The sequence below is a fragment of the Loxodonta africana genome, chromosome 8 (assembly GCF_030014295.1).
Source record: "Loxodonta africana isolate mLoxAfr1 chromosome 8, mLoxAfr1.hap2, whole genome shotgun sequence".
NCBI lineage: Eukaryota > Metazoa > Chordata > Mammalia > Proboscidea > Elephantidae > Loxodonta > Loxodonta africana.
The window spans coordinates 32,161,340-32,174,406 of NC_087349.1; the positions used below are offsets into that span (position 1 = coordinate 32,161,340).

Below are 13,067 nucleotides of genomic sequence, written 5' to 3' on the forward strand. Positions count from 1 at the left end.
ACGGAGCGGCTGGTGGGTTCAAAATGTCGACCTTTTGGTTAGCAGCTGAGTGCTTCACCACTGCATAAACAGGACTTGGAAGAGCAGATTAATAAAGATAAAAGCTGAAAATAATAGAATACAAAAGAAAAAGAATAGTAGAATGCATCAGTAAATCTAAAACTTGTTTCTTCATATAAAATAGATAACTTTCTGGGGCTGAATAAGGCAGAAAAAGAGAGAAACATGCAAAAAGAGAAGCGCCAGAACCGGTTGCTGTCACGGTGATTCCAACTCATGGTAACAACATGTGTGTCAGAGTAGAACTGTGCCCCACAGGGCTTTCCATAGCTGATTTTTCAGAAGTAGATCACCGGGCTTTTCTTCCAAGGTGCCTCTGGGTGGACTCGAACATCCAGCCTTTTGGTTAGTAGCTGAGAGCATTAACCATGTTCAGTACCCAGGGACTCCTATTAAGTTAGCTTCCTAATTTGTCTTCCCATATCCAGGCTTACTTTCCAATTTATCCTCTATACTTCTGCCAGAGGAATTTCTGTAGATGAACCAATCTGACTATATCCTAGCCTTGAGCAAATCTTTCAGTGACTCCCCCATCACTTGCACCATGCTTCAGCCCTAGGGAGCTGGACAGGTCACGTTCTCTCCCACCATGGAGTCTATGTTGTCCCCCTCTGCCTGGAATGCTGCCCGGGCCACCTCCTCTGGGATGTCCTCCACCACTTCTCATCTTGAGCATTATGTTAGTTGTTTCACAGAGCTCATTTCTCACAGGGTTGTTTCTCACTGGCTACTTTAGTCACACACCTGCCTCTCCAGCTGCCTGGGATCCTTCAAGAGCGGTACTACGTCTTTTTACTTTGGAATTCCAGATCCTGGCACATAGTAGGTTCTCAAAAAAAAAAAAAAAAAAGATGAATAATGAAACTCTTCTATACAATTTCTAAATTAGTATTTCTATTGTTAACCTTTCTTAAACTCTAAACACTAATTTACAATTGTCTGCCAGGCAAAATGAAAAAAGCCATCGCTTTCTGTCAAAAAAAATCGTTCCCCTTTCAACTTCCATACTCTTGGTAACAGTATTGCCATTATTATAGACGCTTATGCTCAACGTCTCATCATCTTGCATTTTTCCCTTTCTTGCTACATCTAATCTGTTGTCAAGCACCATGGATTCTTTTTTTTTTTTTTTAAATTGTGCTTTAAAGTTTACAATTCAAGTCAGTTTCTCATACAAAAACTTGTACGTACGTTGTTATGTGACCCTAGTTCCTCTCCCTAAAATGTGACAGCACACTTCTTTCTCTCCGCCCTGTACTTTCCATGTCCATTCAACCTGCTCCTTCCCCCTCTGTCTTCTCATCTCGCCTCCAGACAGGAGCTGCCAACATAGTCTCATGTGTCTACTTGAGCTAAGAAGCTCACTCCTCACCAGTATCATTTTGTGTCTTATAGTGCAGTCTAATCTTGGTCTGAAGAGTTGGCTTCAGGAATGGTTTCAGTTTTGGGCTAACAGAGAGTCCGGGGACCATGACCTCTGGGGTCCTTCTAGTCTGTCAGACCATTAAGTCTGGTCTTTTTACGAGAATTTGAGGTCTGCATGCCTCTTTTCTCCTGCTCCATCAGGGATTCTCTGTTGTGTTCCTTGTGAGGGCAGTCATTGGTGGTAGCCGGGCACCATCTAGTTCTTCCATTCTCAGGCTGATGGAGTCTCTGGTTTATGTGGCCCTTTCTGTCTATTGGACTCATATTTTCCTTGTGTTTTTGGTGTTCTTCATTTTCCTTTGCTCCAGGTGGATTGAGACCAATTGATACATCCTAGATGGCCGCTTGCTAGCTTTTAATCAGATGCCACTTACCAAAGTGGGATACACGTTTTCTTAATACACTTGGTTATACCAATTGACTTAGGTGTCCCCTGAAACTAAGCACCATGGATTCTGTCTCTGGAGTCTCTCATCAACGACACTCTCCCATCTCTTCTGTATCTACTCTACAATCCTCACTGCCTGAGTCTGAGACTCACTAGGGAGTCCCTTGGTGGTGCAAACGGTTAATGTCCTCAGCTAACTGAAAGGTTGGAGGTTCAGGTCCACCCAGAGGTTCCTTGCAAGAAAGACCTGCCGAGATACTTCTGAAAAATCAGCCAGTGAAAACCCTATGGAGCACAGTTCTACTCTGATATACATGGGGTCACCATGAGTCAGAATCAACTTGATAGCAACTGATTTTGAAGACTCCCTGGACTGTTGCAATAATGTCCTTCACCCTTTCTCTCCTCTGCTTAAACATTATCCATCTCCTGCAACCTGCGTTTAAAACAGCTTGAGTTGGGCCCCTTCAAATTCCCATTGCCTACAGGTATTGGGAACTCTTTCATCCAAGGCTTAGCACAATCTGGAGTCCCAACTCAAGCAAGTAAAAACCTCTTTGGGCTTTAGTATTCTCGTCTAGTAAGTCAAAGAACTGCCTTAGATAATTATTATTTTTTTCTTCCAGCTCAAAATTACAATTCTAAGCCTTCCCTGATCCATCTCAGCTGGAACCAATATCTCTCCTCTGAACATGAAATAAAAGTTTATTTGTACCTATGATGCACTGCATCAATCCATTCAACAAATCATTTGAGCATCCACTTTTTATGTCAAGGGCTCTGTTGAGGGAAGAAGAGATAATGGGATAAACAAGACAGACATGGACCCTACCCCTGAGAGCAACAATACTGGTATGTATGTGGGAATCAACTACCTACTAGGTAATTTTGTGAAGGGCAGGAGTCAGCTGAATATCCCCACCAGGGCTTCACCCAAAACAGGTACAAAGAAATGTTTGCCAGAAGCATGCAAGGCCCTTGTACACCTAAACTTCATCTGCTAACATGACTCTGCTTGGATGAAGATCAGGAACCAGCAGGAAGCCCAACTGGGAAGGAGATGTGGTGTGGGACTGTCCTCATGCACCACCTATCTTAACACCAGTGGGGACAGACGTAGAATGCTAAAAAAAGGGAAACAAACCTTGCTAAGGACAGTCTTTTTTTTTTTAAGCACTGGATTGGGATTTTTAAATAAAGGTACTTTTCAGATGGAAGATTCTAAGTTGTTTCCTTTTGTTCTTTTGCTGGATCCTTAGCAAGGAGTGAATCACATAGGCTTTTCAAGGTGGTGAGGGCAAATGATCATTTTGGTTCAGATCGCTGAAATACTCAAAGAATGCTCCCATTGAAGCACTGAGAATGTAAACGTGATTTTTTTAAAAAAGTACTGTCTATGTTTAATAAATAAAAATGGCAATGTTGGTGAAGTGGTCAGATTCTACCACGGACTGCTGGGATTGTAGCTTCTCAACAGAGATTCTTTTTTCTCACAGGAGCAAAAATGAACTGATTCCTGGACTGACAGTGTTGACCACCACTCGACAAGTAGTCTCTGGGCTGGAACAACCTGTTGTGGTGCATACATTTCATTTCATACCTGCTTCCTGTCATTCCTTCTGGAAATGTCTTTCCACATTTGGCTATGAGGACACTCAGTTCGAGGCTGACGGATCCCATTTTCCAAGCCAGTAAGTGTTTTTAAGAGCCTGCTGGGATGAGGTCCATTAGCAAAGAAAACCATGGTGAGGCATTTAGCACACGGCTGGGCTGGTTCCTTGCGAATTAAATGTAAACCCATTGGTTTGTTTGGAACAACACTTTTAGGGCTAGAAGATATAGAAAGACACAACTGGTTGCTGCAATACACAAAAGTTTATTTTTGACTTTTTTTTTTCTTTTCTGAGGGCAAAATAGAACTGAACATCAATGAATTTTGTACAACAAAAAACAGCTTTTAATATGGAACAGACAGTCCATGAACGTTTCTAAGTCTCGGAATGGCTTCCCCTTTTCAAAGTCATGCTTTCTTGCGGTCCACGGGGAGTTGGCACAGAAGAGATGATGGCAGCCAGCTGGGGAGGTGAGCAGAAGCCAGAGGGCTTCCCTCAGATCCGGGTCAGCTGGTGCCACAGACTGGATGGGAGGATGCTCTCGACTTTCTCCATGACAAAGTTTAAGGGGGCAAACAAAGTGCTGAGGAACTGCAAGGAAACCAGAAAGACAGACGTCAGGAGAGATCTCTTCACGAGTACACAATGAACCTCTCCCACCCACACGTGCATCTTAAGTCTCTCTGCTATGAAACTCTCGAAAGGCATACAATTTCATATTCATGTTTATAGGAGACAGAGGCTGGTTATCAAACCTGAGTCCCAGCCCCTGGGCTCTGTTAGATAAGGCAAGAAGTGTCTGCTGACAGCCCCCTTCACTCCTCTGACAGCTGGGGTCTTCCAATCAGTCTGCGAGCTTGCTGGCTGCCCATGCAGATGCCTTGTGTCATCAAAAGGGACTACAGACAGGTGGCCAGTGGGCAGAAGGTTAAAACACAGTGACAACTTAGACTACCTGCTCTCCTAGCTGGGTGTGGAACTCACTTTAAAAGGAAAAGGTCAAGTTCATTATATAGTTGTTAATTGCTCTGGGATTCTAGCCTCTCCCGCACACCGGCAGCCTGTGCTCAGTTCTGAAGGGCCTACTTCATGGCTGCCTCAGAGGAGCCTGGGGAAGGCTGCAAACAGGCTACTCCCTGGGGCGCATGTCCCTGTTGAAGAGGTGCTGCTCTGAGCTGAGGAACCTTTGTGAGCTCTTTCACTTCTGCTTTTCTAGTAGAGAATAATGCTCATTATCTGTGCCTTTGAAGAAAGCCAAGTGCCTTGGTCTGAGACTCATTTAACATCTCACATCTACTCTAAGTTCTTGTGAAGAAGAATCCTCACTCTATAAACCATCCAGCATTTGAAAGAAGAGGCATCCTACCTAACCCTAGCCAGGGCTGAGAGGGGTGTTTTGATGGTTTCCTTTCCCTTGATCTGTTCAACCAAGACAGCGCCTCACTAGGGTCCAACACCTGGTTCTTGTACCATGGGGTCCTTTGTCCCAATCCCTTGTTCACTGCATAGCAATGCCTACATGACCTAGAGTATAGCTGCGTAATGCAGGATGGGAGTATCCTATGCAGAGGGGGACATGGTTCTCAGGTCTAACAAGGTATTAAACGGGTCCCTCTACTAATCATATGTTCTGTGGATGGTGGGTCTTCAAGAAGGGGTATTGTAGGCAAGTTCCCCAAATTCACTTGGCCTTCAAATCTTATATATATGTATATTATATATATATATAGAGAGAGAGAGACTGCAAAGGCTCCATAGAACACATCATTTGCCTATAATACTGAACTCCATAAAGAGGAGCTAAGTGCTAAAGTGGCCTATATAAATCAGAGATTCTGACAGGAGCTGGAAGATGGGGCTCCATAAGTAAAGTAATATGGCTGTTGAGGTTATCATATCCTAAACACTTGAACAAAATGGATGTAGAGACACGAGGTTGTGACCAAATGGGAAAGGAACTGCTGAAGTAACAGCATGAGGCAGAGGAATGCGATGAAAAGTATCGAAGTCTGTACTCCGAGCAACTGCACACACTAAAATGTGGGACACGGGGTGCCTCAACTTACATCTGAGTGAATGGAGACATTGTTACAAAGTTCATTCAGAAAAAAGGCTTTTTTTGGTTTCCCTGCTTTGTTTTGGGCACTGATCCGATTTGAATAAAAAGTGCAAAAGCATGGCTTTTAAAAATGAAGAGGAGAGCTTCACCCTGCTTGATATCCATTCACTGTCCCTCTTCCCACACTGCCAAGCACGCTACAGCATCCCTGCTTCCCTGGATTACACCTGTCCTCTTCCACCAGGTTCCGCAAAAGAATTAAGCCCCAATGCTGCCACTGCATGTATTTCTCTCCTCCACTCTAGAATGTACCATTCCTAGGAGAGTTGAGCCCTGGTGGCATAGTTGTTAAGCGCTTGGCTGCTAACGGAAAGGTCAATGGTTTAAACCCACCAGCCACTCCTTGGGAAAAAGATGTGGCAGCTTGCTTCTAAAGATTAACCCAGAAAACCCAGGGTCTAAAGATTACAGCCTTAGAAACCCTATAGGGCAGTTCTACTCTGTCTTATAGGGTTGCTGCTGCTGTTGTTGCGTGCTGTTGAGTCAATTTTGACTCATAGTGACCCTATAGGACAGGGTGGAACTGCCCCATAGGGTTTCCAAGGAGCCTGTAGTGGATTCAAGCTGCCAACCTTTTGGTTAGCAGCCTGAGCTCTTAACCACTTTGCCACAAGGGCTCTGACTATAGGGTTGCTATGAGTCAGAATCAATTTGACAGCAATGGGTTTGGTTTTGTGTTCCTAGAGGTCTTGATTCTCTTGCAGAACCTGTGTACTAAGCTACCTTCTACCTTAGCACCTCTCCCTACATCCTCCTCCTCACCCGACACTGACAAGGAAGCAGCAGACAATGCAGTTGGGTGTCCTAAACTGCTAAGCCCTTTCATTTAGTAACCAGATAATGGCCAGTGGCTTTCAGCAGGCACTATTTAATACAAATTGTTTGGAGGAGAATGCCTTACTTGAGATGCTCCTCTGTGTTTCTTTTCATGTTTTAAAACCAGTCAACACTTTTTGGCCAGAGACTCAACCGATGCACAAAGAGAAACAGCAGTTTCACTTATAGGCTTAGAGGGAAATTTATTGCCTGAAAAGTTAAGTCTGAATGAGTAACACCAGGCAACCCTGGAACAGCCCATCTATCTCTATGTCCAAAACTTCTGTCCAGAGGGCAGAGACACTCGGTCAAATTTTTGACCAAAATGTACCATAATTCAATCAGTGTCTTGTGGTGAGAAAAAGCAACTGAGATAATAAAAAAGAGAGTGACACTTCAATCCCCTGAGCCAGCTTTTCTAGAAACACCATTATTTAGAAGAAGGTCACGGCTCCCAACATGCCTCATTAACATTCGAAACGCCTCTGCTTATCTGAATAAGTTCCAGGTGCCCTATTGCAATCAGACAATTGACATTTCACTGTAATCAATATCAGACTTCAAAGAGGTCGGGGCCTATAAGTGAAGACGAGAGGCAGGAGTCAGTGGGGCTCGTCTCAGGGAAGGAGGGAGGCCATGGGAGGAAAGACAGGGCCCTTGAAAGCAGAAAGGGTCAGAATGCTGACCTTCCCACGTTCTACGAGGGCTGGGTTTGGAAAGATCACTTACTTATATGAGCAACCTTATCTTGGTAACCAAACATCCTAGGAAGAGTTAGTCCTAAATCGTTGAGGCTGATTAGATTAGGGGGAGAGCCAGGGGAAGCCTCTCATTTGACTCCTCTCCAGTTGCTCACACTTCCATGTGGGGTTCCCTACCAGCTGCATATCAACATGTAAACACACTGGAGCGTTCCCAAGCTGCTGGCAGCCTGGCGGGTGGCGTAGCAATTTCCCTGCATCTCCTGAAAGTCATTATCCTGGGGACATTATCTCAGGCGGGAGTTGAGAAAATCACTTCACAAGCTGCAAATGGTTGCAGGCAGCCTATAGGGCAGCCGTGATAACCTGCATGTGGGGCTCCATGAGGGTCCTGATGAAGTGACAAGGGGAAAATGTGGAGAAGACTCTGGGGGCAGGGTGGTGTGGAGGGGGAGATGGAGCTTGTCTCATTCAGGCCATCCATCTCCTTCCCCTCCAAGTCTCTCCAGACATTCTGGAAAGTGCTAAACCTTACTGAAGGGCAAGATAAATATGACCCTCCTGACAGAGCTTTAAAGGCAAACTTACCTAACTACATTTTCAAATTATGGGTGGCTGACCAGACCACCACACCATGGCAGAGTACAGAATACAAGGATCTTGAAAGCATCTTTATATTTCATTTAATGCATCATTTGAACTCAAAACTAAAGCTTCAGAAACATGAAACAAGGAGTGGGGCCCCTCGTATGATGTCTGTGCCAAGCACACCCGCCGAAATTCTACAAAGGCAGCTGTGTTGTCTTTCCCAGAGAACCCCAGGTATTCTCTCTACCATCCCCCACACGTCCCAATCACCTCCAGGGTTAAAGTCATTTCCACCAATTATGTATCTGAAGGTGAGTCACTTCATTCAGTAGGGTGGTTCTCAACTAGAACCACCTGGGGAGCGTTTGAAGCTCAGATACCCATGCTGCACCCAGGCCAATTAAGTCAGAGTCCCCGGCTGGGGCCCTGGCATCAGCATGCCTTAAGCTCCCTAGATGGTTTCAGGGTATACCAAAAAACCAAACCCACTGCCGATCAAGTTGATTCTGACTCACAGAGACCCTACAGGAAAGAGCAGAACTGCCTCATAGGGTTTCCAAGGCTGTAAACCTTGGACCGCCACACCTTTCTCCCACAAAGCCAGAGTGGCTGGTGGGTTGGAGCTGCCTACCTCTTGGTTAGCAGCCAAGAGTTTAACCACTGCACTACCAGCGCTCCTTTTTGAGGTCGAGTCAGGGTGAAATCACGGATTAACAGAAGGAGGGTCAACACTTCCACCCGGGCAGCTCCGACAGCACGCCCACACCCGTACAATGGCTCCGCAGAGGCTCCGCTGTCTCGACGCTAGTGTTCTTGGGAGCAAGAGTGGCCTCAAGTGCATCCGCAGTACCTGCAGGGGTTCTTGTTAAGAATACAGAGTGCTAGATACTAAGATTCTGAATTTCTGGGGGTGGGAATGCGTGAATTTTATGCACACTCACCAAACCAAAAAACCAAACCCATTGTTGTCGAGTCAATTCTGACTCATAGTAACCCTATAGGACAGAGCAGAACTGTTCCCACAGGGTTTCCAACAAGCAAGTGGTGGATTTGAACTGCTGACCTTTTCGTTAGTAGCCAAGCTCTTTAACCACTTCGCCACCAGGGCTCCTAGGGGCTATGAATCTTTATTCTACCCCAAAACTCCTACCAAGTGCTATTAGTGAGTTTAATGGAGAATACTAGACTGATAACATACTTTTACAATTGTGCTTTAAAAAAAAGTTAAAGGAAGAACAATAAAAGGGAGAAACAACAATAGTCTAATGTAAATATATTCTTATTTTCAATTTTATTATGTTGCACTCTAACCTACTCTGAGCTTGGGCAAGAAATTGTTACTCAGAGGTTGGGCTGGGAGTAGAAGGCAATAATGAAGAGTGTAGGCCTGTAAACTGGAGCACATCCATGGAGGCAACTTGGGTGGTACTGGGTTTAGAAATCAAGCCATGTACAGAAGACTTAAGGGAATTTAAGATATTCTGCCTGGAGAAAAGAGAAGAAGGCAGTCAGTTAGAGATTAGAGGGGGCCATGAATGTATCAGCTGTCTTAAGAATGTACAGGAGGAAGTAGATTTGTTAGTGCAGTTGCAGAAGGTAGAATAGGAATAATAGGAAACGAAAGGGAGCCATATTTTATCAGTATTAGGGAGTTCTGAGGGTTCCAATAATAGAAGGGACTTTAATGTTAAAGAGGTGAGCTCACTGTCACTGAAAATATTCAAGAAGAGTCTAGATGGTCTCCATCAGGGATACTGTTGAAGGGAATTTGTTCAAGATCCCATTTCAGCTCTGAGCATCAATGATTATAAGAGAAGAAATGCTAAGCTGTATCTGAGTTTTACATTGATTCTTTCTGCAGAAACCACTACCATTTATTTATTTAATAATCATTTATTGAAAACCTACTATTTCCAAAGCACTGAGCAAAGCTTTGGGGATACACAGATGAGGAAGACACAGTCCTGCCCTCAAGGAGCTCACATTCTAAAGGAGGGACAGACAAGTTTGCAACAATTAAAATACAATAAAGGTATCCATGGAAGACTGTGGGATCATAGAGAAGAGGCACATAACTCAGCATGGAAGAAACTTATGGAAAGCTGAGTGTACAAGAATGAAGAGACGTTAGTAAGGTGGACAAGTCGGGGTGGTAATGGTGAAGGGCATCCACGCAGAGCAAACAGCACATGCAAAGGCACTGAGGTGCATCTGGGGAATGGAAAGTAATTCACTATGGCCCAAGGGTGATGTCTGTGCAAGAGTTGGGAGAGATGAGGCTGAAGAGCCAAGCAAGGGCCAGATCATAAAGGGCCTTGTATGCCATACTAAAGAGCTGAACCGTTATCCTGATGTTAGTGGGAAACCACTGGAGAATTTCAAGCAGGGATGTGACATGCTCAGATGTGCAATTTAGAAAGATCATTCTTGAGTCAGTAGGAAACACAGGCTGCCAGAGGATAAGACTGGAAGCAAGGAGACCAGTTAAGACTATTGTAGGAGTCCAGGCAAGGAATAATGAGACCCTAAACTAAGAAGAGGCCATGGGAAGAGAAAGGAGGGGCAGGACAGCTGAGTCACACTGACTGAATGGCAAGAGGAGGTTAGAACTGACAGACTGTGGAAGCCGACACAGATCGGATGCAGGGAGTGAGATGGAGAAGAGCCTGGGACGGCTGCCGAGTTTTGGCTTGAGTAACTGGGTGGATGGCAGGGCCATTACTGGTGGGAGTCAGGAATACAGGAGAAGGAGGGGTTTCGGTGATGGGAGAAGAAGAGTGATGAATTCAGTTTTGAAAATGTTGAGACTGAGGTGCCGGTGGAATGTCCAGTTCATCTTCAACACGCATGAAAATACTCTTGCAATTCCAGTCCCTGAACTCTGCCGAGCAGAAAATGTCAATCATCTGGAAAGGGATTAAATCAACCCAGCCACGTTAGAAATCATCCTTGCTGACTCCACTCTCCTTGAAATCTTAATGGCGTTCCAGGGACACAACTCATACATTTTTCCTTTTTCCTTCTCTTTGAAACTCATCTGCAGCAAAATCAGTAAACTTATCCTCACTGCGTGTGCAGTTTTCAACAAGGAAACAGTGGTTCTTGGCTGTCAATGCAGGAGGCTATTCTTATTACAGCTACTCTCCACAACCTACCTAACAACTCTTAATGGATTTCCATATTTCTAAATGTCATGTCGGTTTACTTCTTAATACTACAAGCCCTTCACACCCTCTCAGTTCATCCCCCAAACAAGCCAAGGGTTTGTAGCCATTTAAAAAATGTTACTTCATCATCTTTGAAAATATAAATCTCATCCTTCTGGAAGGAAAGACCCACAAATATCTAAAGATTAGAATTAATGCCATTCAATTTATATAAAAACGAATTTCCCACACATTTTTTCATTTGCTAGGATTCCCTTAAAAATATATTTTATCCTTGTGGACCTCATACTTTTTTGGACACAGTTGAAATTTTTTTTTTTTTTGGTGGAATGAGGCAAAGCATGCATTAACAAGCAACCCACACTCTTTTTGACACTCAACCCTATGATGCTAATGAAAGTTAAACAGTGAGCAAACGGTCAATACCGGCTCATATCATTTGTAAATGACAATCCCAGTTTCCCTCATGCTACTTCCCCAAGGCCCTTCTCTTGCCAAATACTCACAGCTTTTGCGAAGACCCCCATGAGTTCTGGGAACTGATGTGTGAGGAGGGCCAGCATGGCTGTGAAGGAACACAATCCAGCAGTAAAGAGAATAAAGAAGGGAAGCTCCTTCTTTGGGTAAACTGAGACTTCATGGAAAGCTGTGGAGAAGACCAAAAGGGAAATATGAGGGTGGAGTGAACTGCCTTCTCAGGAAATTCCTGTATGGTGGCACAGACTCTATAGAGCTTGGACGGAGCCAGCTAGCAATGAAAAATGTAGGACATGAACAGAGCACACTCAAACACCTGACCTGGCCTTTGGCTGCCTATCTGCTTCTCTCAAGTCCATGTTCAGCCTTCAACCCCCTCTCTAGGAGCAGGAGAGGGCTGTCTTGCAGATGTCAGACATCCAGGGCAGGGCCAGTAGCATCATTTATGTCTAATATATAGTATTCCTTTCTCAAAAACAAACACAAATAAAACAGCTAAACCTCATTCAAATTATAAAATGCATGCATGTTCATTGTACAAAACCTGGAAAATCCCAACTCAAGTATATTGGGGAAAAAAAAATCCTCTCTACATTTTCAGCTTTCTGTAGCTCTTCCACCACGACGATGAGGCGCTATTAGTTTAGCTACTATTTTCTCCTGGCACGCTGTAAGTATGTCAGTGGAGGGTGCTGCCCTGATCGAGAGGTATTCAGCGGGGGGCTTGGGTGCTGGCCTCCTCAGCCTGCAAAGGCTGAACTGAGGGTCCACGCAGCGGCGGTCATCTCGCACAATTATAGGAGACTCTTCATGATAAATAGACTTCCAACAAACACCAAAAATAAATAAACAAACAAATGGTGTTCTTTAGGGTGCCTTTCAAGCTTTTAAACTTCAAACTTTGGGTTTTAGAAAAACCAAAAAGCTGTGGTACAAAAGCCAAGAGAATGGGCTCCCCAGCTTTCTGCTCCTTGTATGGCTGCCTGTGACTATCTGGGTTATAGGGAGTGGGGGCTGCTGGCTAAGAGAGGGAGGGGCTGGTCTGTACAGAGGAGGGAAGACCCACCTGCCTGGGGCCCTGGGAGGGGAGTTGTGAGGAGCGGCATTCAAGGAACCCAAAGCGTAGAAGCCTAAGTAGAAATTGTTCCCTTTGCCTCAGGAAAGCTAAGATCTGAAGGCTTTTCCTCTACCAATCAGCTCTTGTGACTCAGAGTCCTAAACAGTAGTCCATACTGTTGAAACCAGAGGGCAGAGGGGGTCTGGATGGACAAACCACAGACCTGAATCCAGCTGAGTCAACCTGTGAGGCTGCAAACACAGGGTTGGAGGTATGCTCAGAGTCTGATGTGGCAACAGCTGCACTTTCCATGTGCAAAACAGGGGCTCCTTTAAAACACCTGACCTCTTCCTACCCTCACCCTCTGCCCTGAACCCCCCAAAAGATTTTCTGAAGAGATCACTTTGATCATTATATTCAATTAAACACTTATGAGCCATAATTTTAGAACTTATCAAGATTATCCCTATAAAATTTCTTTTAAGAACTACAATTTCCTAATTCATCTGTTCTCACAGAAATTTAACTGGACCCAATTAAAACATTTAAACACTGCATTTTCCAGAAAACTGAAACTTTAACCAGGATCTTCATGAAGGGGAGTCAAAAGGTAAAGTATGGGCCCATAATAGGGATTTCTGAAATCAAACGTAATG

At 44.5% G+C, this 13,067-nt stretch overlaps 1 protein-coding gene across 5 annotated transcripts in view; it reads right to left on the reverse strand.

Annotated features, from left to right (window-relative positions):
* Positions 1-1,174: 1,174 nt before the first annotated feature.
* ST7 (suppression of tumorigenicity 7) overlaps positions 1,175-13,067 on the reverse strand; it is a 319,762-nt gene continuing 307,869 nt past the window's right edge. For 3 of the 5 annotated variants that reach the window (XM_064289783.1, XM_023544581.2, XM_064289786.1), the window contains 2 exons: positions 11,384-11,523; positions 9,259-10,616 (listed from right to left, as the gene is read on the reverse strand). In XM_064289783.1, coding sequence (XP_064145853.1) covers positions 10,497-10,616; positions 11,384-11,523 — 260 coding nt within the window. In that variant the 3' untranslated portion in view covers positions 9,259-10,496. Of the gene's footprint in view, positions 4,078-9,258; positions 10,617-11,383; positions 11,524-13,067 lie in introns of those variants that run through there. The other 2 variants (XM_064289784.1, XM_023544582.2) reach the window with 2 other exon arrangements.